This window comes from Vanellus vanellus (assembly GCF_965231255.1).
Source record: "Vanellus vanellus genome assembly, chromosome: 17".
Taxonomy (NCBI): Eukaryota; Metazoa; Chordata; class Aves; order Charadriiformes; family Charadriidae; genus Vanellus; species Vanellus vanellus.
The window spans coordinates 3,391,992-3,419,757 of record NC_138922.1 but is presented as its reverse complement, the minus strand read 5'-3'; the positions used below and the strand labels follow the sequence as shown (position 1 = coordinate 3,419,757).

General features: G+C 54.1%; 1 protein-coding gene across 1 annotated transcript in view; it reads right to left on the bottom strand.

Annotated features, from left to right (window-relative positions):
• The window catches only part of NTN1 (netrin 1), a gene marked incomplete at its 5' end in the record, with an annotated part of 107,297 nt that overhangs the window by 12,030 nt on the left and 67,501 nt on the right, over positions 1 to 27,766 (bottom strand). Inside the window, 2 exons of the mRNA XM_082492396.1 lie at positions 17,882 to 17,935; positions 21,173 to 21,322. Coding sequence (XP_082348522.1) covers positions 17,882 to 17,935; positions 21,173 to 21,322 — 204 coding nt within the window. The remainder of the gene's footprint in view (positions 1 to 17,881; positions 17,936 to 21,172; positions 21,323 to 27,766) is intronic.

The window sequence follows — 27,766 nt, the reverse complement described above, 5'->3', positions numbered from 1 at the left end:
TCCTCCTCCAAGCGTCCCAGCTGAGTTCTCTGCTCAGCTACAACCCACCAAAGCCCTTAGAAACCCAAGTGCTGAGCTGATGCCCGGGGGGTTCCAGCAGCTCTTTGCTTTTCCCATCTAACACGACCCCGAACATCAAGTAAAATTTGAAATGCGCTGAGAAAAAGAGTGGATATTCCATAAAAACCTGTAGTTCAGACGATGGAGATTCGCTAGCAAAGTCTCAGCAGTGCCTGTGTGGCAGGATGCCACCATGCAGTGGGACGTGGCTGCCTGGTGTCACCGAGCCCGGGGAACAGAAATATTCCCCATCCCACCCACTGGTAAGATGTTTCTGGCCATAAACATTGAAGGAAAAGTCTATAAGGGAAATAAACGTGCATGTAGCAACCTAACAGCCCAGGGATGCTTTCCTTCACCTCTCGGCGGAGGAGGGGACCAGCAGGACAGGCCATCAGGCTGCTTCGCCGGGCAGCCGGCACGAGTCTGCTCAACCCCAGGTTGCTGATGTTTTCAGGACACTAACGTGGTTATGATAAACATGATGATGGTTCTCCTCTGGCGCAAAACTCCTGGAGCTCTACAGATATTTAGCACTGCTGTTACATCTCAGCCCCTACGCAGTTGCTGGTCTGCAGAAGATGCTGACGCAAGGGCGGGCAACTGAGCAGGGACAACGCTTAGGAGCTCTGCCTGCAGATCTCTCCTCCCCTGGCCAAATCTCAGTCAAAGGAGCAGATCCTGGTGAGCAGCTGGCTCTGAGCACTAGCGATGGGCAGGGTGGAGAGCAGCTCCCGCCTGCACACCCCGTGGCTCGGCCCCCGGGATCTGCAAGAAGGTCTCCACCAGCCAGGCTGGCAGAGCCCACCAAGAGCAGATCCTCCTTCAGCCCCACAGCACTGCTTCTGGGATCCAGCCCCAAGAAACAGCAATCAGATAGAAACCATTGCTCTGGACTTCAGTCCGGACCACTCACAAGGACAGCCCTGAGTCTCTTCAGCAGCCTCTCCCCACAGAAACCCCCTAACCACATCCGAGCTTCCCAATCCTTGCACTACTGCCACGATTTTTCTACTCTGCTTGAGATTGCAGACCTGCTAGAAACCCGTCCCAGCACTGTTTCCCAGCCGGAGAGGCTGTGGGGTGGTGGGACACCACTCAGCTGCCCCCCAAGCCCTGCAGGACAGCACCCCATCCCCACAACCTCCGCTTGCAAATCTGGGACCAGGTTTGCAGCTCAAGACACCCAGCTCCAGCCCAGGTCTGACCCCGCTTTTACTGTTCTGCCTTCCTTTTCTCTTTCTTTCTCTCCCGACCCCATGGGCTGTGCCAAAGCCTCAGCTGGTTTAGATTGAACTTGCTGCGGCCAGAGCCAGCTGGTGTAAATCAGTGTAAATCACCAGATGCCAGGGCTGAGTTACATGGGTGGGGGGTTTGCCCTAGTTCGTTGCCTTTGTCTCCTCCGTGGAGAGCTCTCCTGCCTCCTGGGTGACATGGAGGGTCCTCCAGGGCCTCTTTGGGAGGGCAAATGACTTTTTTTTGTTTTTTTTTTTTTTCTTTTTTTATTCTGAGCAAAGCATTGAGTTCGTGTTTGCTGGTAAGCTGCGCCACGTACGTGGGGTGATGCTGCAAGATCGCTGTTTGCTTAGGGAGCGTGCATGGAGGGGGGATGCTACAGGATTTTATTTCAATGCTGCTTAATGCCTGGAGAAGACCTTGCTCTCATCCCTCAAGCGACGTTTCAGCAGTTTAGGCTCTGGGGGAAGGTTTGCTGAGCTTCTGGTCCCCTGATTGAAGGTGACAGCAGAGCCAAGCTGAAAGGCTGGGGAAGGGACGGGAGGAAGGGGCAGCAGGCTGGAGCAGGAGGACCAATTTGGAGCCTGGAGTGCTCTAAATGCTGTTTCATCGACTTTTGTGGGTGTACAGGAGATACGAGCGTGATGTGACACTCCTGCAGAGTTTGTCCCCAAATTCTTCTGTTAGAAACCTACAAAGTCCCAAGGCACGTGTTGCCTGTCCAGGCTGCAGGTCCCTCTCACCCATTGCAGAGCTTGCAGAGGATCACCTTGGGGTCACCTGTTCTTGGAAGGTGATGCCCGAGTCCGACCGAAAGGCCAGGCTGACGATAAAAGGGGGCTGCCTGAAGAAGTGAGACCCCCTTTAGGATGGGGAACAACTTGGTACCTGAAGAGCGGGGTGGTGCGTGTCCAGCTCCTGTCCACCCACGTCCTACAGGCATGGTGGGGTGGACATCACTTGGCTCAGCCCTACAGGACTGGTGGATGGGGTCAGCCCCAGCTCTCAGCCCCATCGTTTTGGACGCAGACATCCCCTGCATGTGGGGCTGCAGAACCAGGGTTGGTCTTCACCCTGGTGCTGTCCTGCCCCGCTCCTCCTCCTGGGCAGACCTGTCCTTTCATCCTGCCTGGCCTGGGGTAGGGCGTGCCCGCCCTCAACAGACCCCGACACCTCTCCGTGTCCCTCCTAGCCTGCATTTGGCCTGGCCATCTCCCTTCTGAAGGACTCCAACCTCCCTGGCCACAGCACCATGGTGAGGGAGAAATCGCGTGATGATATCCCGACGCCCTCCTCCCCCCGCTCCCAGCGCTTCCCTCCCCGCGTTTGCTCAGCTGCACAAACATTTCAGTGCAAATCCCCATTTCAGAGACTCAAACCCAAAAGCCCAACCAGACCCTACTGCTTTTTTTTTTCTTTTTTTTTTTTTTTTTTTTTTTTTTTCATCACCGCATCCTAACGTGCCGTGACACTCGCAGGGAGGGGAACATCCTACACCTCCCCGACGGGTCCCCCGGGCTGGCAGCGACCGGTTGCTTCCCCGTGGGGAAAACGCAAACTTTCCGCGTTTCCCGGATAAACAGAGCGGGGAGGGGAGGCGGGAAGAGGCGGTTGGCGCTACTTGTTCGCAGAGGGCCGGGAGCAGGTGGCGGGCGGCTGTTTCGTGTCCATCGCAGCTTAGTAAAATGTGTCAGCGTAGCATTCAGCAGCTTTGCAGCTCAGCCCATCCCCTTGATATAACTAATTCTCTGGCTGAGCAAAGAGTTTTCACAGCTAAACACCTTCTTTGTTTTTCTTCTTTTTTTCTTTTTATTTTTTTTCCTGCGAAAATTGCCTATTTTTTAAAAAAAAAAAAAATCTTCATTTTTGGGGGGTTATTTCAGCAGGGCTGGGGCTGCTAGCGTGAGACCGAAAGCTGTGGGAAGCCGGGGCCCCGGTCCCCCCCCGTTTTGCTAACGTACCCCACTTCTGCCGGAGCGCTGGTGCTTTTGGGGCTGAGCAGGATGGAGGTGGCAGCAGCCGGAGCTTGGGGCGCTGAGTGGCGTTCCCGAGAAGATGCTGCGCGAAACCGCGTCTTGCTGCGCTTGCAGTTCCGAAATGAGCTTTAAGCCTCTGCGAAAGCCACATGTCGGTAACGGAAATTAAAGGCCCCTTGATTCTGACATGATAGAACGATTAAAGCCACATTTCTTGGCCTGGGTACCTAACTGGAAATGCAGATATAAGGCTTAGATCCCCAAGGGGATTCTGATTTCTAATCCCAATTTATGCAGCTAAATTCCTATTGATTTCCCCCAGGTAGGGCCCTAAATACCTTTGCGGGCTGAGATCCAAAGCGGAGGTGTCGTGGCTTACAAGGGGAGACTCAGCTTTGACAGTTTGGCCTCAACATTTCAGCAAGTTGAGGTGCTCGCCCGCTTTCCCTCTGTGGGGTCCCAAGGGGCTGCGCTTCTTGCCGGGGCTCTGAGGGTGGGGGTCCGGGTCTCCCCATCTCCCCTTTGCACTGGGTGGGATGTGCAACCAGCCTGAGCCGCAAAATGAAGGTGCAGGTCCGAATGTCTGATCCTGAATCCGTGAGCCCATCCCTGGCGAGAGAGAGAGGGGCTGAGAAATGGGATTGGGGGTGTGTGTCTGCTTGGGGTCCCAGATGCACCCCAGAGCCGGCCAGTTCAGATCAATAGGGATGTTTTGATTTCCTCTCATCCAAGGACACCATGGTGATGAAGAGCTTTCACCTCCTTTCCTTTTTCCCTTCCTCCCAAGCATTATCGGTCACAAATCCTCCGTTGGGCGCTGCTCATGGGCTGTGGCATCTCTGCACAGAGCTGGGGCACGAGCTGCCCCCTGCGATGGGGCTGTGGGGGTGAACAGCGGAGACCGTGGGGGAACGCAGCAGCATCCAGGTCCCCACCAGCTCCGGGCAAATCTGTGCTTGGAAAGGCCAACTCCGGTGCAGAACAGCTAAACCTCTCCTCTGCGGGCATCCCCAAACCTGTGGTCCAGCACTTGCATTGCTGCTGCCTCTGGCATTCGAACAGCTCCTGAGGTTGGGGGTGGGGGTGGGCTTTGCCCCTCACCTGAGGGATGTGACTTTTGGCTCGGCTCTGCAAAACCCACACGAGTGCCCACAGGGAGGAAGGTGAACCTCTCGCCGCTGCTTTTTTGGGATCTCTGGTATCACAGCAATGCTGAAGATGGACCGAAGTGAACCCTCCCTTCGATGGGTGACGAGGGATCCCAGCTCTCAGCTGTGGTCCGTGCCCAGACCTCACAGCTGAGCCAACGCTGCTCTCAAGCGAAGCCCCAGTGTGGGTCCTGTCTGCATCGAGATGTTTCCTGAGCCCATCCAGCAACTACAAAACTATTCCAAGCGCTCCAAAGAACTGCTACAGCCTGTAGTCCTGTGGGATGTACAGTACAACACGTGCATCAGCCTACAACTCCACGGGTCTGCAGAGCTTCATGCTGCCCCATCCCCATGAGCCTGCTCCTCCAAACTGTTCCGACTGCAGAAATAAATCTCCAACCCCCTTTACAGGCAGCAATCTGACATCTTCAGCTCATGGTTGGGAGCACGGAGGAAAAGCACATGGAGCAGAAGGGGTGTGCTGGGGGGAGGGCAGGGAGAGAAACATCGTGTTTCTGCTCTGTGGTTGAGCATGGGCTCAGGTGGGCGCTTGATGTGCCCAAACCAGGCATGAAAACATTTCTGTAAGCCACCTCAGAACACTCCAAAGGCAGCTGGAAGCCACGATCCCAGGCGACACGGGAGATAAAATGCAATCCATCACTGCCCAGCACCAGGACAGGAGATGATGTCTCTGTGCCAGGGTTGGCCCACAGTTATGACAGGGATGCCTTTGGCTCTTGGACTTCTGGACGTTTCCCCAGATGACCTTGAAATCCTGTTTCGCTTCCCATAGCACTGAAGCTGCCCCTCGCTTCGGTCCCAAAGGATTATTTTAACATCTCCATCAGTCTCAGTGAATGACTGCTAGGGTAATTTCAGAGAGTGCCAGCTCCGCTGCCCAAACGAGCTTGCTCCAGGCTTCTAGCTCCTGACCTTTGCTGACCACACGTCCTGAGGGAGGGGATGCTCTGGAGTAGCCCTCTCCTCGCGCAGGGAGCATGGACGGGCTTCTCCCCGCGGGATGATGTACGTGGCTTGCAGAGCGCACGTTGACTGCGAGGGACTGATGCTGTAATTTAATTTGGGCTGGACTCCAGCGGGAGTCTTTGTCTCCGAGCAGGCTTCTTTAATACAAAAGTAAGCTTAAGGCAGAGAATGCCTCCCGGGTTAGTCGCTGTAGCAGCGGGATCGCTTCTCCTGTACGCCCGGCAGCCTCCCTTCCCCACGCCAGTGGCTGAACGGAGCAGGGGAGTCCGTTATGACTAAGTTGGCTCTTCTTCCCCCCACCTTGCGATGACGCAGCTATTGTGTGTGATGCCCTTTGCGAACATTACATGCAGATTAGCGCTCTTCATCTTGGGGCTGGCTGCAGGACAGCCGGTGCCTCTGGCTGGGTGGCCTCGGCCATCCCTCCAGCGTGGCTGGGAACTGGTTTGGGGAGGCACGTGATTTGCCAGCCTCGGACCTGGGCTGAGCTGGGACCGGGCTGCTCACGTCATACACATTGTGTGATTTTCAAAATGGTGCCCCAGGCTTGAAGCAGTCCCCTTTGCAGCCTGTGGAGGGGCATCCCGAGGGCCCGGGTCTGCTCCCAGAGGGTCTGTGCAAGGTTCTGGTGCAAAGAAAGCTTCTGGAGTGGGGCTGCATTTAACCACGTGGCCATGTGACTTTGTTGTCTGTCCTTGGTCACCTCCGAAGCTGCCCAAGGGCAGTTGGCCATGGAGCAGCGGTCCCCACAGTGTGCCCTGGGAAAAGGGATTTGTCCCATCAGCCGAGACCCAGCTCCATCAGCTGCTGGGGCAGCCTCGGAGAGGGGCTGTGACCCATCTGCTCTACGTGTAAAGGCAGAGGTACCTGCTCAGGCACCAGACCAGAAGATCTGATCTCCAAAACAGTCTCAGGAGCACTTTGCACCAGCACATGTGTGCATGAGGCGCTGGGGTCAGCCCTGCCCCATAACAAACGGGGACCTGCGCCAGCCCCTGTGGGCAGGGAAAGTGCAATGAGTTATTTTCACCTTTTTTTTTTTTTGGTTCTCTGTAGCCCTTAACAATTCACTGGGACCTTACTGAAACCCCTGGGACCGCCTGGCAGGGGTATCCTGACCCCTGCCCACAGCTCTGCCTGCAGCCCTGCCTGCCCCATGCCGCACACTACGTCCTGGGCCACCAGCATGTCGTTGCCCGCAAAGGGTCCTCACAAGACAGCGTGTTTCAAAGACACCATGAGGCAGCAGCCAGGCTGCTCTGTGCCTGAACTGGAGACTTGTTGCATGGTGCTGGGGGGGGAAGATGGTTGAAACCCACCCATGGTCCAGGCCAGGCAGCCCCGGGCAAAGGGGGACCCAGAGCCGCAGCCCCCCGGGCATCTCCAGCCAGGATAACTGCCATTAACCTCTCCCTTGGAACAAGAAGGTGCAAATGAGCCCACAGTAGCCTCCTTTCTTCTGGCTGAACAAGATTGATTGAAAAACAAATTGGCGCAAATAAAGCATGTAATTAGATTAAAGCCTCTCGCCTGGAGCGGGCGGAAAGCAGTGGCCGGGCCATTCGCAGGAGCCCGCAGCCCCTTCCCACCTCCACAGCATCCAGCATGGCTCAGGTTTGGGGGGTGACTGGTACCAATCCCTCTGGTGGGGCCATCGGCAACCCGCAGGATGCAGCCAGGTAGCCCACCACGTCCGGGGAGCTGCCCTTGCTGGGGCCGATCATGCTCAGCCACCCCATTTCGAGCCGTGACTCGCTGCAGCATCCCGGCAGGTGGGTCCAGGCACAGTTCAGATGCTGCCGGGGTACGCACGTAGGCTGTTTGGTCCAGCCTTGGGACCCCTGGGTGCTGCCACCCCCCGACACCACCCGAGCCCTGCTGCAGGTCGGGGCGAGTTTTCTCCCTGCTTCTTTAGCTGCCTGCTGCCAGTTTTGGGATGGGAGGGAATGGGCCTGAGCAATTTTTGGTGTTTCAGGACGTGGGTGCCCACAGCAGCCGTGGCCTCATAAGCATCCCAGTGTTTCCCAGGGAGCGAGCAGGCAGGTTACGGCCATTGGTGACACAGTGGGGACAGCCCAGCTGTGCCACACACTAAAGCACTGGAGAACACGGCAGGAACATGGGAGATTTATGGCGCATCCACCCTGCACCCTCCTCGCCCCTCTCCCAGGAGCAGCCTGGGGGTGGCAACACGTTTCCTACCTGCTCCCTGCAGGAGCAAACACAGCGCTGAGCCCCAGGAGACATGGGGGATGCGGGGTGCCAGCCCTGACAGCGCTTCATCCGCACCCGGCGCTTCCCTGCTGCAAACGTGTCCCCAGACTGCGATGCTGACGAGCTCCAGGGTTGCCGCTCCCAGTGCCCCCGGGGACACAGCCCTGCCGAGAGCCGCGGTCGACATGATTAAATACGTTAATAGGAAACCATCTGTCTTCGGGAGCGTTGGCCACCCTATAAATTCCCGTCCTGACAGCAGCTCCCCGGCCGAGCGGGCGCTGCGCGGGACGCGGGGGCAGGATGTAACCAGAGCCGGGGCAAATCAGACTTTCCGCTCTGGGGGAAACACGGCAACGGAGAGCCGGTGCGGGGGGCAAGTGCTTTGTTCTGCCAAGGAGAAGCAGCATCTGGAAATGTCCCAGGAAGGGGAAAGAATCAGTTCATTTCACTTCAAAATCATCATTATTTTCTTTTCAATATGGGTTTGACAGTGATGCTGGGCTTGCAAGCCTTGCTCTGAAGCTCGTGGCTTGGCTATGTTGCCCAGGGCTTGTGGGCACGCAGGTCCCCCCAGTGTCAGAAGGACGGTCCCCGAGGTGGCAGCGTCCCAGAGCCGGGGAGGTGGGGATGGAGGGCTGGAGGAAGGTGGAGATGGAGGGATGCAGGGATGAAGAGATATTGGGGATGCAAGGAAGCCCTGCCATGGGATTATCAGAGCATGACGCAGTTGTGCGTGAAGCCTATCTGCATTTCATCAGAAGTTTTCTGAGGGTTTTTTTGTTGTTATTGTTGTTGTTTTTTTTTTTTCCACAGACTTTCTGAAATATTTTGAAGTGATGAGAAATTTCCTCACTGGAAGCCCCTCACCCCTATTGTGCTCCCCGCCATTCACTGTGTATCACCATGAGAAACCTCTTTTCAGGAGGGAGCTGGATGCTGCGGCCGATCAATCAGTCAATCAATCACGCAGTCAATCCATCACCTTGCTTACAGCTTGAGACAGGCAAGAGAATACCCGTGCAGGGCTGAATTAATTACCCATTTGGATGGGTACAAAGCCAGAGACCCCCAGACTGAGCCCAGATTTACACCAAGGTGACTGAAATGAGAATTTCTCCTCCCAATTGTACCGCGGGCGGCTGTGGAGACTTTATTCCCAGCCTGCAGGATGCTCCCGGCTCTCCACAGAGCTCAGGGTCACTGTTAGCGTTTCCTTGGAGTGAAGAACTGTGATTTTTCTCTCCATCTCCATCTCTGCTGGGGTGACCGTGCTCGGGGCTGCCCGTCTGAGATTTGGGAGGGTTGCAACGTTCAATGCATGTTGGCAGGGTTGGTTTGGGACCACCTCTAAGGCAAAACCATGGCACAGGGGGAAGGCTCCATCCCAACTGGTGAAGGCCATAGGAGGCAGGAGGTGATGGGGTTTCAAGGGACATCTCTGACACAGCCTCCGAGTCTACATCGGCAAGATGCCATGAGCCGGTGCCACCCTCCAAACACAACGACCATGATGCAAACCAGGCACGGAGCTGCCCCCTTCCCTCCCTGCTTGGTCAGTGCTCTGGGAAGGAGGGAAGACATGAACTTCAGCGTGGGGTGGGACCTCCATCCTCCAGCCCTCCAAGAGCCATGTTCACGTGCCCATCCCCAAGCACAGAGTGATGAGTCAGGATCTCACTGGCCAAGCCAAGAGCACCCATTGCATTTGCCTCTGTGGGTCCAACACTGGGGAGAGGTATGCCACTGATTTCACCCAGGGATGGAGCTGGTCCAGCGCTTTAGATAACCGTTCAGGAAGGGGTCAGAGAGCAGCGGTTTGGCCCCGTGTCCCATTCTGACCGGAGGCGCTGCGCAATGCCAGCGGCCTGTCCCCACGCTTTCATTTTCCAAGCAAGCGTCGCACCCCTCGCAGATGTTGTGGAGGCAGCTGGCGGCTCACATGATGTTGACTCCTTGTTTCCAGCTGCTGTTGCTCATTAAAAGGAGCTACGGTACATTTAATCCTTTCCTAATGTCACTTTTCCCTTGAAGCTGCTGCGGCAGTGATGACCACAGCGTTGATGGGATTGTGAGCAGGGGGAGACAGTGGTCCATAGCCTCTGCTTGGGAGTGGAGATGTGGAGCCAAAAAGACCACGTTCCCACAGGGATGCACAGGTACAAGCTGGCCGGGAGGCTGGAAATAAGGAGGTGTCTCCCAGCTGCCCAAGCCATGGAATTCCAGCACAGGTCCTGTGCCTGTGGTGGGAACAAGTGATTTATCTCACCTTCTAACAGCGCCTGGTGAAGTTTTGCTGGGGTGATGTGAATGCCAGTGGCATCCTACCTCAGGGACACCACAGGTCACTTTTCCTCCATGTCCATCTATGAGGATGGCTTCGAGCCGCCCTCTGAGATCCGCATTTTGCCCTTCTGCTGTGGGACGGACGAGCCCCATTCCTGCTGCACACCGCTGTGATTGCCCCAGGGGTGATGGGGTGTACCTGGGAGCAGGGGCCTCTCCAAGGGTGGTCTTGCATCGCCCCGTTTCTTCTAGGCATGGGCAGGCAAAAATTAAAGCCTTTGCCCTTCAGGCAAAAGGAAAACAAACCCTCTGAAGGGCAGGACCACTCTGGCTACCAACAAATGATGCTGGGACAGGAGCACCAACTCATCAGGGAGGCCAGTTTTCCCCATTTCTAGCTCTTGGTGGAGGATTCTGGCTAAAATTTGGAAATTTCACCCCAAAGCCCAAGCCTGTAAGTAGTAACAAGTCAGCCGCAGCCTGGGAAGGATGCATAGCCTCCAGCTCTGCCAGGGGGCAGGATGGGAAGGCACCAGAGGGGCTCCCAAATGTGGGACATGGCTACGGGGCGGCGGGGGGTCCAGAGAGCACCGTGGAGGTTGCAGGGGGAGGTTTGCGTGGGGTTTGCGTGCGCACAGGGAAGGAGTGGGTGGCACGGGGGCAGTGAATTGTCCCAAATGTTCCCGACGGTACATCACATGGTGGTGGGGGCTCAGCACTGCGACGGCACCAGGGGCCACCCAGCCATGCAAAGTGGATGGAGAGCTCTCCCCCTGGGGAACGAATGTTTTCAAGTGAATGTTTTCTACTATTTCCTACAAAGTTTCTATTTTCCCGGACTGAAGCCATAACCTTTGCGTGTGTTTTTTCCAAGTGGATACAGAAGCAGGAACAGTCTTGAAAGGCTCACGCAGCCCGTGGGATTGGGCTGGTTTTTTTTTTTTGGTTTGGTTTTTTTTTGTTTGTTTGTTTTTTTTTGTTTTGTTTGGTGGGGTTTTTTGTTTGTTTTTCCTTGAGACTATTCCAGATTGTTCCAGAGCAGAGACCTGACTGCCCACCTCCCTTCTCTGAACTACTTCTGGAAGGTATTAATCATGCTGGCACCCCACAGCATGCATCCACCTCTGCGTGAGGTTGCCTCTGCACTCTGGGAAAGCTGCAACCTGCAGCCAAGCTGCTTCGGGTCAGTGCACATCCGAGGGAGCCCCGGGGATCGATAAGAGAGGAGTTTTTTTCCCTTTTCTGCACTTCCATCCAGGCTCTTCCTCACCAGCCAGGAACAAAAGGGCCCAGGCAACACCTTGAGCCCAAATGACTTGTGGAAAGTCCAGATCTGGTTTTGAAACTGCGGAAGCCAATTTCCAAGGGAAAACCATGCGAAGTTGTATCAATCCAATCACCTGTTTTTATTTAAGCCTCCTAGCTGAAATCATCCACCTAAGATAATCATTTCCAAGCCAATCTGGATTCGATTCAGCTAAGACGACGACTGACTGGCAGGTTTGTAAACCTTTTCCCCCCACTGTTCTTTTTTTTTTTTCCCTTTCGCTGTGGCTCCTTCTGCATCTCTGAATGGGACCAGGAAAGGATGGGGTAGTAGCAAGAGCTTTTCTCGCCTGGCTATGAAAATGAGAAGGACCCCCCTCCTCATCCTCCGGTCTCCCGGCATGGGAGAGCATGAATGCATTTAATCTAAACAATTCAGTTTTGGACCGTTTCCCCAAATTGATTCCGACCTCTGAGAGCTGAGCAGAGCCAGGCAAGGCCCCCCATGCCAAAGTCGACATTGTCCCACCTTTTGTACCAAGGCCGGTTTTGGCCCATGCTCTTTTGAAATTTACCCCTCATTGACTGAGAGCGGTGGTGACGCTAACTCGGCTCTTGGGGAGGAGGGCGCTTTGTGTCCTGCGGAGCTACGAGCAAAGGAAATAAAGCAACATGTCTCCCAGAAACTGGCCGCAACCAAAGTCTCCCACTAATTTCTTTCTCCGTCTCTATAACCCTTGTGCTGCCATATCATGGGAGCTCTGGCTTGCAGACAGGCCAGTTTAAGGGTTTGCCAAGAAAACACCATGAATTTCGGCTTCAGGGTGGTGGTGGGAGCTGAGCGATGCCGAGACTCAGGACCGCTTGAAGCTCCCCACCAAGGGGAAGTGATGAATTATGGAGGGTTCAAGCTCTCTGGACAAAAAGGTGCTTAAAAAGTCCAATAAAAATTACTGTGTGAAGAATTATGATCGGATGCCGGGCCCATCAGATTGCTCGCCTTTGCTCAGCCTCCGCTGGGCTTTCACAGAGAGGCAGTGTGAGCAGTTCCTGGTGAGATGGATTGGTCCCTGGTCACCCCTCTGGGCAGAAGCGGGGAGATCTGGCCCTCCAGCGATGCAGGGATCCAAGAGACGCTGTCGAGTCATTTCTCATGGCTCGCAGGCTGTCAGGACACCCGGCTCGCTCCCAGCCCACGGATAACCCTCTCCCAGCCTCCAGCAAGGGGTCCCTTTGCGGAAGGGAGGTCTCTAACCCTGCTGAGATGGTCTCAGTTACAAGCTTTATGCAAATGCGGTTGGGGTTGGGCAGATCCCTAAATAACCCTTCTCCCCACAACAAGGATGCAGAGTTATGGGACTCACTGCTTCCCTGACGGGGCTGTTTGCTGCCAGGACCTGCAAGGGCTCGGGGCTGGAGGCTGCAACCCTGCCAGCAGCATCAGGGTGAGATGGTCCCTTCATAACAAGGCTGGAAATTGTTGCAGACACCTACCCAAATCCTTGGTCAAAGGTGAGGGGCACGTCCTGGCCAATGCTCATCTGATCCCTACGGTCATCCCTATCAGTGCTCACCCAGGCAGATGGATGGGTGGCAGGGAGCACCTAGCTGTCCCCACCAGCTGCTCTTCAACAAAGTCTCCATGTTTGGTGCCTAAAATAGGCTGCACACCCCCTTGTCCTGCTCAAGGGTCCCATGCAAGCTCTATGTTTTTGCTGTGCTCATCCTGGTCCTGCTTGCTGGCCAGCTGAGGGGCCACGGGGGCAAATAGCCCAGCACCAGCCCACCCGGCACAGTGCCTGGCGCCGAGTTGGTGGCTGTGACTCGCAGCCCAGGTCTGCCATGGGTCACACTGCCACAGCGCATCAGCTCAGGGCAGGCGCTGACGAGGGCTGTGGCCAATCGAGGTGGCATGTGGAATTTGGGATGGCCAAATGCAGCTGCCCCAGTTGGCATTTGCCCAGGACAGTGCAGGGAGTTCACAGAAAGGAGCTGTTTCCCAGGCTGTGTTGGTATCCGCATGGAGCACGCTGGTGGGAGATGTGTCACCCCCAAACCGGTCTTCACCAGTGAAGAGTGGGGGCAGCAGGGCTGGGGCTCTGGCAACTCTTTCCTTTCATCCAGGGTGTTGGCTGATGGATGCGGATAAATGCTGCCTCCTCTGAGCCCTCGCCTGCATTCAACCCCTCTCATGGTCATGCTCTGGGAAGATGCGAGAGGACATGGGGACTGGCAGGGAAAAGAGTGTGAATAATAGAGAATGTCCTCAGAAAGGCCCTTTTGGACCCATGAATAGGAATATGTCCAGATAAATGAGCTCCAAACAGCAGCAAAACAGCACTGAGAGATCCCCGTGGCCAGTTCAAACTCAGGGACACTGCTCAAGTGTCACCTCTTGCCACCAGCTCCAAGGCTGGTAGGTGGCTTTGCAGGGCAAACTGCATGCAAAGCTGATCTGAGGGATGTTTCCCATCATGATGATGGGGCAAAGCAATTGTTTACTCACTCCCAAATGCTCCCCATGCCCTGCAACCTGACCTCGAGCAGGGGAGGGGGTGGCACGAGCTGGGTCCTGCCTCAGGAAAGGGCTGGGGCAGCTGCACGGGGTGGGATGTGCCCTGGCAAGAAGGAGCCTAAGGAAAGGAGATTCCACCAAGGACGAGGCTCTTGCTGAGAGGTCCCCTGTGTGAGTACCAGAGCTGCTTCTGCTCCCAGGGTCAGCGATGGTGCAAGGAGACCCCAGAACAGAGACCCTGTACTTCCACAGACAACACTTTTTCTCAGAAACCAAATTCCTTGCAGAAAGGGCTGTGAGAAGCCATCTCACATGTAGCCAGCAAGACCAGGGCAGTGACCTTCCCCCTGCACTTGGCACTGGTGAGGCCCCACCTTGGACACTGTATTCAATTTTGGGCCCCTCACAACAAGACAGACATCGAGGGGCTGGAGCGTGTCCAGAGAAGAGCAACGGAGCTGTGAGGGGTCTGGAGCACACGTTTCATGAGGAGCAGCTGAGGGAACTGGGGTTGTTCAGCCTGGAGAAAAGGAGGCTGAGGGGAGACCTCCTCGCTCTCTACAGCTCCCTGAAAGGAAGGTGTAGCCGGGGGGGGGGGGGGCTACACCAAGTAATGGGTGATAGGACAAGAGGAAATGACCTCAAGTTGCTCCAGGGGAGGTTTAGATTGGATATTAGGGAAAATTTCTTGCCTGGAAGTGTTTTCAAGCATTGGAAGAGGCTGCCTGGGGAAGTGCTTTAATCACCGTCCCTGGAGGTATTTAAAAGACGGGCAGATGTGGCACTTAGGGACGTGGGTCAGTGGTGGTTTTGGCAGTGCTGGGTTAACGGCTGGACTTGATGATCTTAAAGGTCTTTTCCAACCTAGACTATTCTATGATTCTATGATCTCTGCATCTCCTCAGCGGCCAAACATCCACATTTGCTGGCAGAGCCTGTGATAAACCTGGTGGCATTGTGGTATGAAAGGTCTGCTCTGCCATCCCTGCTGCAGGCTGGGAACAGAGCGGGTTTGGGAGGCTATGGGGGTGGGAACAGAGCGGTTTTGGGAGGCTATGGGGGTAGGAACAGACGGCTCCTGGTGTGGAGCATAAAATTTCAGTGTTCCCAGGCCATGAGACAGAACATTTAGTCTGCAAGTTCCTGCTAAATAGCAGGAGCCTGTGAAAAATCTGGTACTTAATCTGTTGAGCTTTTGTATTTAAGCAATGCTCGGGTTTATTATTACCTGATGGAGGATGACAACACTGCCCCGCAGGGTTGCGAGGGCTGAGCAGTGCTCGACCGCCTGCTCAACACGCTCACTTTGGAAATTGTGATGCCAAGTGCCAAAAGCCCCATCCCCAAAGATCAGTCCGTAAATCCAGCAGGCGAAGATGCTCAATTTAACGTGATGATGCCGTGAAGCAGCAGAGTCCCTGTGGATGGGAAAAACCCACCCTCGAGCATCTAAAAGTCTCACCTTGACCCTGACCTTCTTTTATAACGAGGGGTGAAACAGGGAATTGCAGACATAAGTTTACCTCCCATGGAACGAGGTGGGGAGAGGGCAGCCCCCTCTGCCCCGTGCATCCGGCACATTTAGCTGGCGCTGCCGGGATGCACCGACAACATTGCACCAAACCGCGGGGTTGGGATAAATCAAAGCGTTTCGGAGGCTGCGGGAGCTGCCAGCTCTCACCGTGCTCGTGAGAAGGCTCAGGCACCTTGGCCAAGGCGGGGACATCCCCACACCGAGTCTTCCTTACAGCCAGGACAAGATGGGAGGTTTAATGGGAGCTTTGGGGAGGAGCTCTCTGTGGCTGAAAGAAGATGGTGAGATGCACTATGGCATGTAATTAAGCTCCTGCGGAGTCGGGGAAGAAGATTTCTCCTGGCGGAAGCGGGTTACAGAAGCAGGTATTGTCAGGAAACAGTGTTGTAAGGAAGAAAAGACCTGTTCTTGCTTGGCTTCAGGCTAGGTGGGATGGTCTCTGCTCCCAACAGCCCAATACTGCATTGTAATGGACTCCCCAAACCGCGTATCTCATGTTGGCACCTCATTTATAAGGCAAAGCAGCAAAAGGGCTGAGCTGGAAGCATGTTGGCTGGTGCAGGTTTTTGGTGTGTCCTCATGCTCCTTTTAGCCCTGCAGGTCAGTGGAAGAAGCACAAGAAGCACACGCAAAACAATAGGCACAAACAGAGGAGGGCCACAAAGATGCTGCAAGGGCTGGAGCCCCTCTGCTGGGAGGACAGGCTGGGAGAGGTGGGGGGGTTCAGCCTGGAGAAGAGAAGGCTCCGAGGAGACCTTAGAGCCCCTTCCAGTCCCTAAAGGGGCTACAGGAGAGCTGGGGAGGGACTTTTTACAAGGGCATGTGGTGATAGGATGAGGGGGAATGGCTTCAAACTGGAAGAAGGAAGATTTAGATGAGAATTTAGCAAGAAATTCTTGACTTTGAGGGTGGCGAGCCCCTGGCGCAGGTTGGCCCGAGAAGCTGTGGCTGCCCCATGCCTAGAGGTGTTCAAGACCAGGTTGGACGGGGCTTGGAGCAACTTGGGCTGGCGGGAGGTGTCCCTGCCCAGGGCAGGGGGTTCAGAACGAGGTGATCTTCAAGGTCCCTTCCAACCTAAACCATTCTATGATTCTTTGAAACCTGAGGCCACAAGATATTTCTTGCTCATACCAGCATAAGACAAGACACTGAAACACAGACTTGCTGATATTGTGTTTACAGGGGGCAGAAGTTGTCCTTTAAATGAATCCTACAGAAAACCCTGGGCTTCACCTTCCCATGACACTGGGAACCAAAGACCTTGCCCCTTTGCTCCCTGGGTTTCCCATCCCGGGAAGAGCTCCTGAGCATGCAGCAACACCCACAGCCTGTGTGAAAAGCCCTGCCACAGGGCGAGCCTTGGCTCAGAGTTCAATTCAAGGTGACATCCATCACTTTTAGTACAAAATCCTTAATTTATGAACCCTCCTACACTGGTGAGACAGAAGTAAACAGCCTTTACGCCCCATGTCCTTCACAGCCGCCGCACTGTTCAAATACCCAGGGAATCTGCAGGCAGCGGGATGGGATAAGTCACCCTTTCCCAGGGCCCTGCGGCTCCTGCTGTCACCCCCTGCTCAGACCTGTCCGACCCCGAGGGAGCTGGGGACAGGAAAGTCCCTCGGTGACATGAAGGGGGCGGGTGTCGATCCATCTGGGGGTGTAAACCAGGAGGGGAGGATGGTGGGGTGTGGGTGCAGTTGTGGTGGTGGAGATGGGGTGTACAAAGAGACACATCGAGCCCCGGGTCGGCATGGTACGGGGTACATTTGGCCAAGGACAAGGGGAGGGCAAATGGGAGGACACACGCAGTGTGATGTGCCAAAGCTTTCTCAGGACGATCCTCTGTCTTGCAGCTTGCATAAATGTGGGCAACCAAGCCCATCGGGGCCACGCTGCTGTCCCCGGGCTGCAGCCGCTGCTGCAGGACCCGTGGCTGCAGGACATCCCGCTCCAAGCTAAGATGTTTCCCCTGCTCTTACAGTCACCGGCCTTGAGACACCTCTGAGCAAAACTGTCCCCAACAATGCCACTACCCACAGCCGTATCCCACTCCAAGAACCCGCAAAGCCGGACATGAGACGCATTGCTGTTAACGTACTCAGGTCACATCGGTACCTGAGATTGCTTAGCACAAGAAATGCACGGATCTAGGCAAAGAAAAGGAAATGCTCATATGCAGCAGTAAGCAACACTCAGCTGTTCTGTTCTCTTTTGGGGGATTTTTGGTTCTCCAGTCCTCCTCCACCAGAAAAAAATCTCAGCTGGACTGTTCTCTTACCCTCTTCGGGCTCTTCTACCTCAGTAGGTAACCACTGAACTTTAATAATCAACCAGTGGCAGTCTTGACTCCTTACCTCTTTTCCGTGAAGCATTGTTCACACTTTGGGTAACCGCTCATTGCTTACAGATTTAGCATCTCTGGGAAAAATCTTTCTGCATCTTCCCCACGTTTCCCTAGAAACACCCACCTCTTGGGATGCCGCACACTTGTTTCAAACTCTTGAACATTTTGGGCAGAAAAAGAATCCACTTGTCCCATTATAGGCAACAGAATTAATGTATCAATTTAATACATTATTTTTTTTCTTGAGCAGGCAATTGCTCAAAAGACATTTACCATCAAGGTGCTTTAAAAGAAGAGACAACGTACCTGCGGGCTCTTCTGTGCTGCTGGCGGCGGTGGTGGGGGGAGCGGCAGGGATCTCTGTGCAGGACAGCGGAAAGCAAGCAGGAAAGGAGAGGAGATAAAAGAAGGAGGCATTATTCCAGATCCCAAAGAGCCTGGCCCCTGCACACACCACATTTTCCCTTCCCGACCACGTCTACCAGCAAAGGGCTGTTTCCCAACCATGTCCTCCAGCAAGGAGCCTTGCAAGAGCCCCAGAAGCCAGCTCACCAGGACCATACCCTCTGGGGAACTGGGCCTCCCAGGAGGGTGTGGGAAAGGGGTTTTTTAAACCAAAAAGTATGGCTTGTGGCTAAAAATAAAAGAAGTATGGCTTGGTGATTCCAGGTTACTCCGGCTAACAGGCTGCAGCCAGCCAGGTAATTGCTACGGTGCCACAGCCGGCAATTGCTATGGTGCCGAGACACAGCCCTCTGCAGTTCTGGGTCCCAGTGTGTACCCCAGGGTGGGGGATGCTCCCGCAGGGGCTCGGAGGGTGCAGGCAGGGCGATGCGGTTGCCTGCCGTGCAGTGCCCGGCCCCACCGGGCAATGGGAGCACTGCTGCCTCTCCTTGTCCTGGGGTTGTCCCTCCCTCCCAACCCCTGTCCCCGTCCATGTCTGAGGCAGCGCTGCCTTCGTCCTGCTCCTCTCGTGTGAGGCAGGATGCAGGTATGGCATCTTTCTGCTGGGACGCAAGTGTTAGCTCACACATTTAAAGGAAACGCAAACATAGCTGGTGCCAGTGCGATGGTTTTGATTTGGGGCTGACTATGTGTAGCTGAAACCACATAATGTTCTGGGTCTTCATGCCCAAACCTGACTGTGTTGATGTGAAGAGGGATGGACTGCAGACGGAGCTCATTATATGGTCCCAACTTCGGCACGACGATCTCTTTTCCCCAGTGCACATACACGGCTCTCATTACTGACATCTTTGTGGGGCACAGTGTTGCCATTTCTGTGCATCCTCGGGAGTCCTGGCGGGGGAATACCCTACCAGTCCATTTTGAAAGTGGAATTTAGGCACGAGCCGGGGGTCAGCATCTGCCTCCTTCTGCTTTTGCTCTCGGGAACCTGCCCGGCCGCGGAGGCAGGGTTTGCTGGGGTCGGTCTGCATTGCAGTGATGGCAGCTCACAGTGGTGCAGCCCAGTTTTTGACTCCAGACTCTTTGAGTCGTTCACCCTCGTGCAACCAAACACAGGCGCAAGCCCGTGTGAAACACAGGGCGCATAACCAGGCAGTACACGAACCGCCGGCGCAGCCGCCCGGCAGCTGGCAGAGGGATGGCTGTTCGTGCCTGCCGACACGTCCCACTGGTGTCTTGTTCATTCCCCATGAGGTCATCTTTGCATGGCTCTAAGTCTTTGAGACAAAGCAAATAGAAGCAGTGGTAAATCAGAGAGTAACTGTGCTCTTGCAGACAAGGTGGGCAGCCCCTTGCCAGCTGTAGCGTACCTGTGCCCTCCAGCGCCAGATGGGAGAGCAGTGAGGGTAGGGATGGAGAGCGAGTGCCCTCCACTACGCATCTATAAAATATGCGTGAACTACATCCCCTCCCCACGTGGGATATGCTGACTGACATTTTTCAGGGATGAAAATGTGACGGTTTGGGTTTTTCTAGGATGAGAGAATTGTGAGTTGCTCATATCCTCACTTTAATTGCTTTAGCATCGGACGTGCAGATCAAACTCCCAACAACTGCACAGCGCCTTGGTAGCCAGGCCAGAGCGTTACTTGAAAAAAAAAACCAAACAAACCAAAACCCATTTCAACCAAATCTTGCGGCCCCTTGGAAAGGATGTTTTGCTGTGACACAGAAGTCAGAGGCTCTCACGGGTGCTGGGCTGCAGGACCAGGGCAGGGCAGCCCTGCCAGGCTCACACCAGCGGGCAGCCTTGAGCACGCCGCTTCGGCAGCCGGCGTGAGCACAGCCCGGCTCCGAACGCCTGGTTGGATCGTTTTGAAATTCCGTGTCTGTCTCTATTTAGCACAGTGAATCCCAAGGGAGGTGATGCAAGGAACAATTTACCCTCTGATTTACCATGGCCCTGGGGAATGATTAATGACAAACCTTTGCGCATACTTGCTGCAAAGCATACCGGAGCCATGACTGTAGCATCTTGGGGAAACAAGCATCTGGTTTGAGCTCTTGCCGTCCCATTGCGACACGGGGAGGAATGAATCTCAAGTGACCATAAACCACCCTGGAATGTATGTTTTCTTCAGCAGGAGAAGGTGGAGAAAGGGTATCCGACCCATAATTTGGCAATGGCCATCCTGAGAGGCAGATGCTGCGAGGGGCCAGTGCGGGAGCAGACTGTGAGTTCCTGACGAAGACTTGATTCTTTCAACCTTCACTTTCCTTTTCCCATCGGGCTTTTTTTTTTTGCCCTTTTAGCAGCAGGGAGTCAACCTAGAGGGGAGCAGCCCCTCCTTCCCAGCCCAACCTGGACACTGTAATTTTGATGCTTCGTTTCATTAGGGCGAGTGGAGATGTCTCTCGCAAGGTGCACGAGCTACGGAATGAGCCAACAGCAGCAAACCCAACAGGCAGCAGAGAGAAGCTAAAGCGTGCCGTGCCTGGGCAGCGAGCGTGCTACAGGGACTGGGTGGGGATGAGGACATTTGCAGAGCAAATGCTGCAACGGAGGGACTTTGGGAGCTGTACCTGGTGCTCACTGCTGCGCTTTTAAGAGCAGAGGATGAGAGCAGCCTTGGGAAGGCAAACTAAAATGCAAACCCAAGGAAGCAAATGGTCAACCAGCCCGTGTTTCTGGGTAGGTTGTGTGAGCGTAGGAGCCCCTTTAGCAATCCGGGTGCTATATTGGCTGTGCTACTGCGATGGCAGCTTCACCAAATATCTGATTTGAGCTCTGTGCCAGCGCAGTGCAGTCTGATTTTGGAGCGAAAAATCTATTTGTAGTGATTTGCCTTGGCTTCCAGATGTGGTACCCCAAAGCAAAATGTGCTCTTGGGGTACCTTGGCTCTGTGAAGCAAATTCAAATTACCAATAAATTGGGCTGTAGATACACTCACACAAACTACCCAACATGGCAGACCAGCTACTTGGAAGCTAGGGGTGAATTTTGGACTATATGCCCTACTGTGGGCAGTGCTGCTGGCAGGGTTACCCAGGCAGCTCCGTCCCCCAAGCATGGCCCGTTGGCACATATGTGGTGGGGTTAGTAGCCACCCAAACTGGGCAGCAGCTCCTACAGGTTTATAAAGGTTAATATCTCTAGTCTACAGACATCAAAAGAGTGATCCACCTACTTATGCAGGGGGCAATGGGAGACCGACTTTGCTGGTAGCCTTTGGCGCATCGATTGCACGTGATGCCGGTGACGCCGTCTTTACAGGGACATTGGCCTGTGGTTTGGTTACAGGTTTGGCCGGCGGCGCCCACGGGATGGCAATCGCACTCTGTGGGGGGAACACACAACAAGAAGGTCAGGGAGAGAGAAGAGTGGGTGCAGGCGGTGTTGTGGTGTCAGTGGGGAGCGGGGTGAGCGCCGCGGGCTGCCGGCAGCTCTCATGGCACAGCTCCACCTTCTCCGCAGCCGGTGCTGGACCTCCGGCAAACGTCCCGTCTGGCCAGTGGGCGCACTGACCTGAAATAGAGGTGGCATTTGGCAGAGGGGGTGCACGCGGCTGTCGCTTGGGCGCAGAAGGGATAGCAGCAGAGAGGGGATGGCCCAGCCACAGCCCGTCCCGCTGCGGAGATGGACCTGCAGCCAGAACATCTCCCCCAGCGCAACAAGTGCTCTTTGCTCTACAGATCCAGGGAGGCAGTGTGGGGTGTACAAGAATCTGCTTGAGGACACCCGCCCATAGGCACTGCAACCACCTCACCCCACAGATGCTGCGGTCAAGAAAGAGTTTGCAGGGCTTGAAGAGGAGGGGAGCAGGAAAGGCAACACCGCCGCAGTGACTCCGGGAGCCGCAGCACCCACTGCCCCCATCCCATCCCGCTTCAGCCCTCCGTGGGCTCCCCGGAGCAGCGGCGGGGCTGTAAGGAAGAGGTAAAAAACATAAGGAGCATTTCATCACTCTTTCAGCACATGAAATCTCGGGCAGGAAGTAATTTATTTCAGAGAAGTTGGGAATTCATTTCACGTGCAGTAGAGAAAAAAAAAAAAAAAAAAAGCAAAACACCCAACACCCTCCTTCCAGTGCTTTCACTTGAGCCCTTCCCTGCTGAGCAGCATCCCTGGCAGCTGGCACCGCGGGCGCAGGAAGGAAATGCCCTTGTGGGATGCAGGCAGGCTGGAGGACCTGCTGTTCCCGGCCAGATGGATGGAGGCTTGACGGCAGAGCTGGGCAGATGTGAAGGGTTTGGCAGGGGATGTAAAATACTGCACTTGAAATCATTCACCATCTCATTTCCCACAGTGGGACTTACCGGCGCAGCTGTTTGTTAAAAAAAAAAGGAAAAAAAAAAAAGGGGGGAAAAAAAAAAAAAAAGCGCTGGGGCTTGTTATCATCACTGCTCCAAAAGGATTATGGCCTCGCACATTTGTTAACAGCCCTGATTTCTAAGAGCCGCAAGCGCCGTGCCAGACTGTGGTCTGCCCCTGCTGAGCGGTGGCAGGGAAAGGCAGGAAAGCTTTCCTTTTCTTGTGCAGCATCCTCGGGAAGGAGCCAGCCAAAACCCTCCCTGGGGAACACTGATCCCGCTCTCCTTTTGCCCCTCGGGGCAGCAGCCTGCCAGAAAGAGGGTCTGGGGGAAAACCTGCCCTGATGCCCAAAACCTATCTGCGGGTCAGGACCAGCACAAGTGTGTCCACGGGGTCCAGTGGCTGGGCTTGGCTTCCAAATACCTCCAGATCTCCCAAATTGAGCATATCACTCTCATGAGGGTTTGTGCTGGACCCCACGATGCTTCTTGGTTTGTCTTGCACCCCACTGGCTCTGAGACACCCTAAATCCACCTCATTTGGGAAAGGCAGATCACATCCCGCGTTCATTTGTGTTGGGTGTCCAAGTTTTGGGTGTTTGGCTCCCTCCAACCTGCCCCAGCACCATCCTGCTCCTGCTCCCTGCACCAGCAGCCCCCAGTTCGACCTTTGTGGTTACTGGGCAGCAGGTCCCAGGCCGGTCCTCCTCCCAGTGGGGTTTGGATGGTGCCTGGAGCCCCCCTGCACTGGGATGGCCCCTTGTCCCTGCACTGGGCATCCCACCCCAGAGCACAAGCAGACCCTGCCATCCACCGGTTCCACCAGTGCTGGATGGGAAGAGACAGAGCCTTGCCAAAACCTGACAATTTTTCATATGGAAGGGGAAAAAAAAAAACCAAACCCAACGACAAAGCTTTTGCTCTTTTCTCCTCCTTCCCCAACACTTCTGATTTGGGTTTTTTTGATGAAAAGTCCTACTCTCCCCCCCTGCCTTGAGCTGCCCGTGGGAACCAGCCGCTTGCAAACCTTCCTGTAGCGGAAAACTTCCTTTTCTCTCAAACCCAGTTTTGATTGCAAAAGTTTTAACATGAAATCAGCGGGGCTGGTGATGAGCGCGGAGAGCAGAGAGACGTTTAGGTGGGAAAACCTGCACACTGCAGCCCCAAGGGATGGCTTCGATATTGCCGGGGGAGAGGAAAGAAAGAAAAATTGCATTAACCATGAGACGGAAGAAGGAAAAGAGTTAAAGAAGAGCAGAGAGGCAGGAGTTAATATGAAAATAAGCAAATCAGGGAAGGGTTACACAAGAAGAGGCAAAGGGCAGGAGGATGGGGAGGAACATGCCTCATGTTTCAGGCGTCCCCTCCGGGGCTGCGCGTGCTGGTTTCAGGCATCGCCTGCAAACCCCCATCCTGTGAGTAATCCTCCCCCATGTGAATGGATTGCACTGATTTCAGTGGGACCGCTTGGACGAGAGGGGGGGGGGGGGAAAGAGGGGAAAAAGGGAAAAAAGCCTTCGTGATGAGTAAGATTTACAAAATCAGGCTCTTGGAGGACAGGCTGCAGAGCACAGAGTGCTCTTTTGGACACCACATAAATAAATAGCGATGCTGCTGCTCCTTCCTTCCCTCGTGAGGTAATGCCTCGGCACAGCTTGTCCAAAGCTGCCGGGGTTATTTTTACAGCCGTATCTGTCTGAGGTTGTCTACCCTCTCCTGGGGGGACCGTGCGGCACGGGTGTTAGCCGTGTTCCCAGGGGCACGGGTGATGTGCCCAAGGTCACAGAGCAGACAAGTGGCAGAGGAGCTGGGAATCACCAACCCTCGGTCCAGGACCTCACCAGGAGAAACCCTTAGGCTGATCGCTCCCTCCCACATACCGTGGGGTAAATCCTCTCAGGGTGTAGCGACGTGATCAATGCCACTGGTCCCCAACTCTTCGTAGCAGCACAGCTCCCTCCGAGCCCGGGACGACCGCCTGGAGCAGCACCACTCCGGCACCTTCAACGCCTGACCTCACTTTGCCTTCCAGAAAACTCTCCGAATCAGCAGCAACTCAACCCTCCTGGTGCGGGGAGGCAGGAGGTGCTCGAAGTGGTGTCTGCAGATGTACATTTGCCGTCCCTGTCCCGCAGGAACTGAACCAGTGCCAGCAATTAGGAGCAATTGAAGGCAATTTGCAGTTCCCCGGCCAGTGCAAACACTTGCAGCCAGCGATTACAGGCTCTTCTCCTTCCCCAGCCATGGAGTAGCTGGGCTGCTGGTGGTTAATGCTGGTTTTTCCAGTACCGTTCAAATTCCGTTGGGTTGTAGCCCCAAATTGAGGAAAGACCGCACTGGAGTCGCAGTGGGGGTGTGATGGGTGCAAATACCCCTTTGGCATCCTCACTGCCTTTCTGACAGAAACCTTCTGATTCACAAAACGTGTTTTAATGCCCGGACTTCCCTGGGTGCAAGTGTTTGTCCATCGCCTACTGAGATGGAGGAGGTCCGCAGGCCCCTGCACTGAGCAGAGCAGAGACCATGAAGCACCAGAGCTGAGAAAACCTCGCTGATTAGGGAAGGAAGGTGGTGGTGACATCGTTAGGGATAATAAGGGGCATAATAGCTGATTTATCCTCTGTATCCTCACACCTTGCTAAAAAGGATCATCCCATAGAGGAGGATGCAACGGTGCAGGGAGAGAGATGCGAGAGGAGCAAACAGGAGTGATGCTGGGGTGAAGAAAACCCTGTGTGTCTTCAGTCTGTTAGTTCACACAGCAGCGGGGGGAAGGGAAATAACCAGGATGATTTAGTTTTTTCAGAAAGTCTTTAAGAATAATCTTTGATGAGTGTCTGTGGCAGAGATGACCAGGAATTACCAGTGAAAAAACGAAGTTCTTGCCTGCTGAAAAAACTGGCTGTGGAGGAGAACAGAAGGAGCAGGAATATATGGTGAGGTTTTAACGGGGAATGAGGGTAGCGATGGGGGTGCCTCTGCCCCCCAAAGCTGAGTTTTCTTACATAATAACCATGACCTGGAAAGCACGGAGCTCACGGCTTTTTTGGGTGACCACCTTCAGCTTGGCTAGTCCAGACATGAGGAGACCACACGTAGGTTTTCTGCGAGACCGACCCAAACTGGCCGACCGGGTGAGGGGGTAGCAGACAAAAACCAGCGCGCAGAAGGATGCCTGATTGGAGGGAAGGAACAGGATGGCTCATACACGCTGAAGGGTCCCAATTAACTGCAACCACTCCAGGAAAAGATCTTAGGAGTCAATGAAACATCTGGCTGATTGCAACGGAGCTCAGAAGAGCAACAAGATAGTAGGTTGTATTATGAAAGGGGTAGAGACTATCGCTGAATATAATATCATGACACCATAGAAATCAATAGTACGTCCTCAGCTGGGAAACCGGAGTGAAAGGCATGGAGAGGCACCCATCTGAGGGCGACGGAAAAGATTAGCAACGCCTTGCCAAGAGACGATGGAGGGATGCCAAGTAACGCGCAGCACCGAGAAGGTCAGACAGGTGCTCCTCTTCACTGGTCCTTAAAATACAGGAACAAAGGGACATTCAAGGCATTTAAAAGGCAACCTTTTTCAACGATAAAAGGAAATGCTTCTTTGCACCGCACGTAATTAACTCGTAGAACTCATGCTACGAGACACCATGGCAAAGGCCCAACAGGATTAGATAGGCCTATGAATGAGAACATCTGTAGTTACATTAGCTGGGATTAATATATATACGGATATAAGCACTCCAAGCCAGCTACTAACTGCCTGCAGTTAGGAAGAGATTTCCCCTGGGGGCACGCTATTGCACAACTGTCTGTCATAGAGTTTTATATCTCTGTCTGAAGCTTCCAAGACAAGCCACTATTATATGCACGAATCTGCTGAGGCAGACCGTCGTCCGCCCGAGCGCGGGGAATAGTGCATTTCTATGCCTCAGCTGAGATTTGGCTGGTTTGGGACTAAAAAAAAACCCGAAAGCAAATCTTAGGACGGTGCATGAAAGGATGTAAAACGCCCCGGAAAAGTGGTTGAACTTGCTGGGATGTCTCCGGCCCGCCGAAGGTTGACAAATAGCATGACAAAAATGCAAATATTTTTCCACCCCTGAATTTTGGTGGGAGGCATTCCCAGCTGCTAATCTTCCCCCACACACGTGTGTTGAAAGGTAAACAGAGGGATAAATCTTCAGGGCTTAGCTCTCTTCAAGTGTGACGGTTTTTGAGAAGGTACCTGAAAGGACCTGCATTTTTGGAGAATTAGCATCTTCCTGCTTTCGGGGAAGCTGTTTCCTTGGGAGGTTTTCAGAATGATGAAAACACCGTTTGACTGAACAACAGAAAAAGGCTTCATTTCACGGGGTGCCCAGATTCCCTCTTGTCTCGCTGTACCTGCAGCCATAGCATGGGTGGCAGGGCTTCCAGATTTAAAAGCTCAAAGCGTGACCGCATTACCTTACGCTGTGCACTAAGAGGTAAAACAGCAACGCATTATGCTGGAAAAAACCACCTTAATTTGCAATAGTCGTTGATGAAGGCTTCTGTGTGGAGAAAGAACCTCCTTCAGGAAATCACGCTCGGTTTTAAGTATGAATTTAAGTCCCGCATAGCCAATGTGCGTTAGGTACACATTTATATTTAACTGAGCTTTTAAATGCTTTTCCAGAATCATGGCCAAAATTGCCTCCCTTTGGTTGCTTTCCTTCTTTCCTCCGAAGACTGCAACGAGAGTAAAAAATGTAGCTGCAGCAGCTTTCTACTGGGAAAAAAATGCACCAAAATCAAGCTTGGTGTGTGGACGCTTTGATTCCTACAATATTTTAAACAGCAAAATGTCAAAACAACTCCGTTTAAATTTGCCCGTTGCTTCAACAGCGCAGCCCGCGTCATCCTGATGCAGTGAACATCTTTCACTTAGTCTTATAGTTTAGTATTTAGAGGTATGGTTCAGATATTACTACTTAGGCAAACTTTGTTGTAGTTGTAGTTATTCTTTGCCCAAACCTCTGTTTTTGGTGACTCGGGTACTTTAAATCCCGGTTGCAGTGACCACACCTGGCCAGGCAACACACGGTGTGGGAAACCCCTGGGGTCAGTCGTCCCCCCATAGCTGTAATCCACCTCAAAGGTGACCCCAGCCTTGGAGGTGTCCCGAAGACCCGACCCTGGGCAGGTTTTTTTTTTTAGCAAGTTTGCTTTGGCTCCTGTCTTTGGAGAAACAATTCAAAAACAAGCTGGCGCTTCTTCCTTTGGAGACCTACCCTGCTTCTTCGTCCGTGGGCGAGGAGAGTTATGATCTGCTCTGCTATCTGTGCACCTGAGCAGTGGGGAGAGGTTTGTGCTGGCTCTGGGGACAGGATCCTGCGGGGATGGGCGAGACCATATTTAACGGCAGAGCATCTCCACCAGCGGAGGCACGTCCTGCAAATCCCACAGATTTCTGTCACGGGGAAGAGAAACCCTGGCAT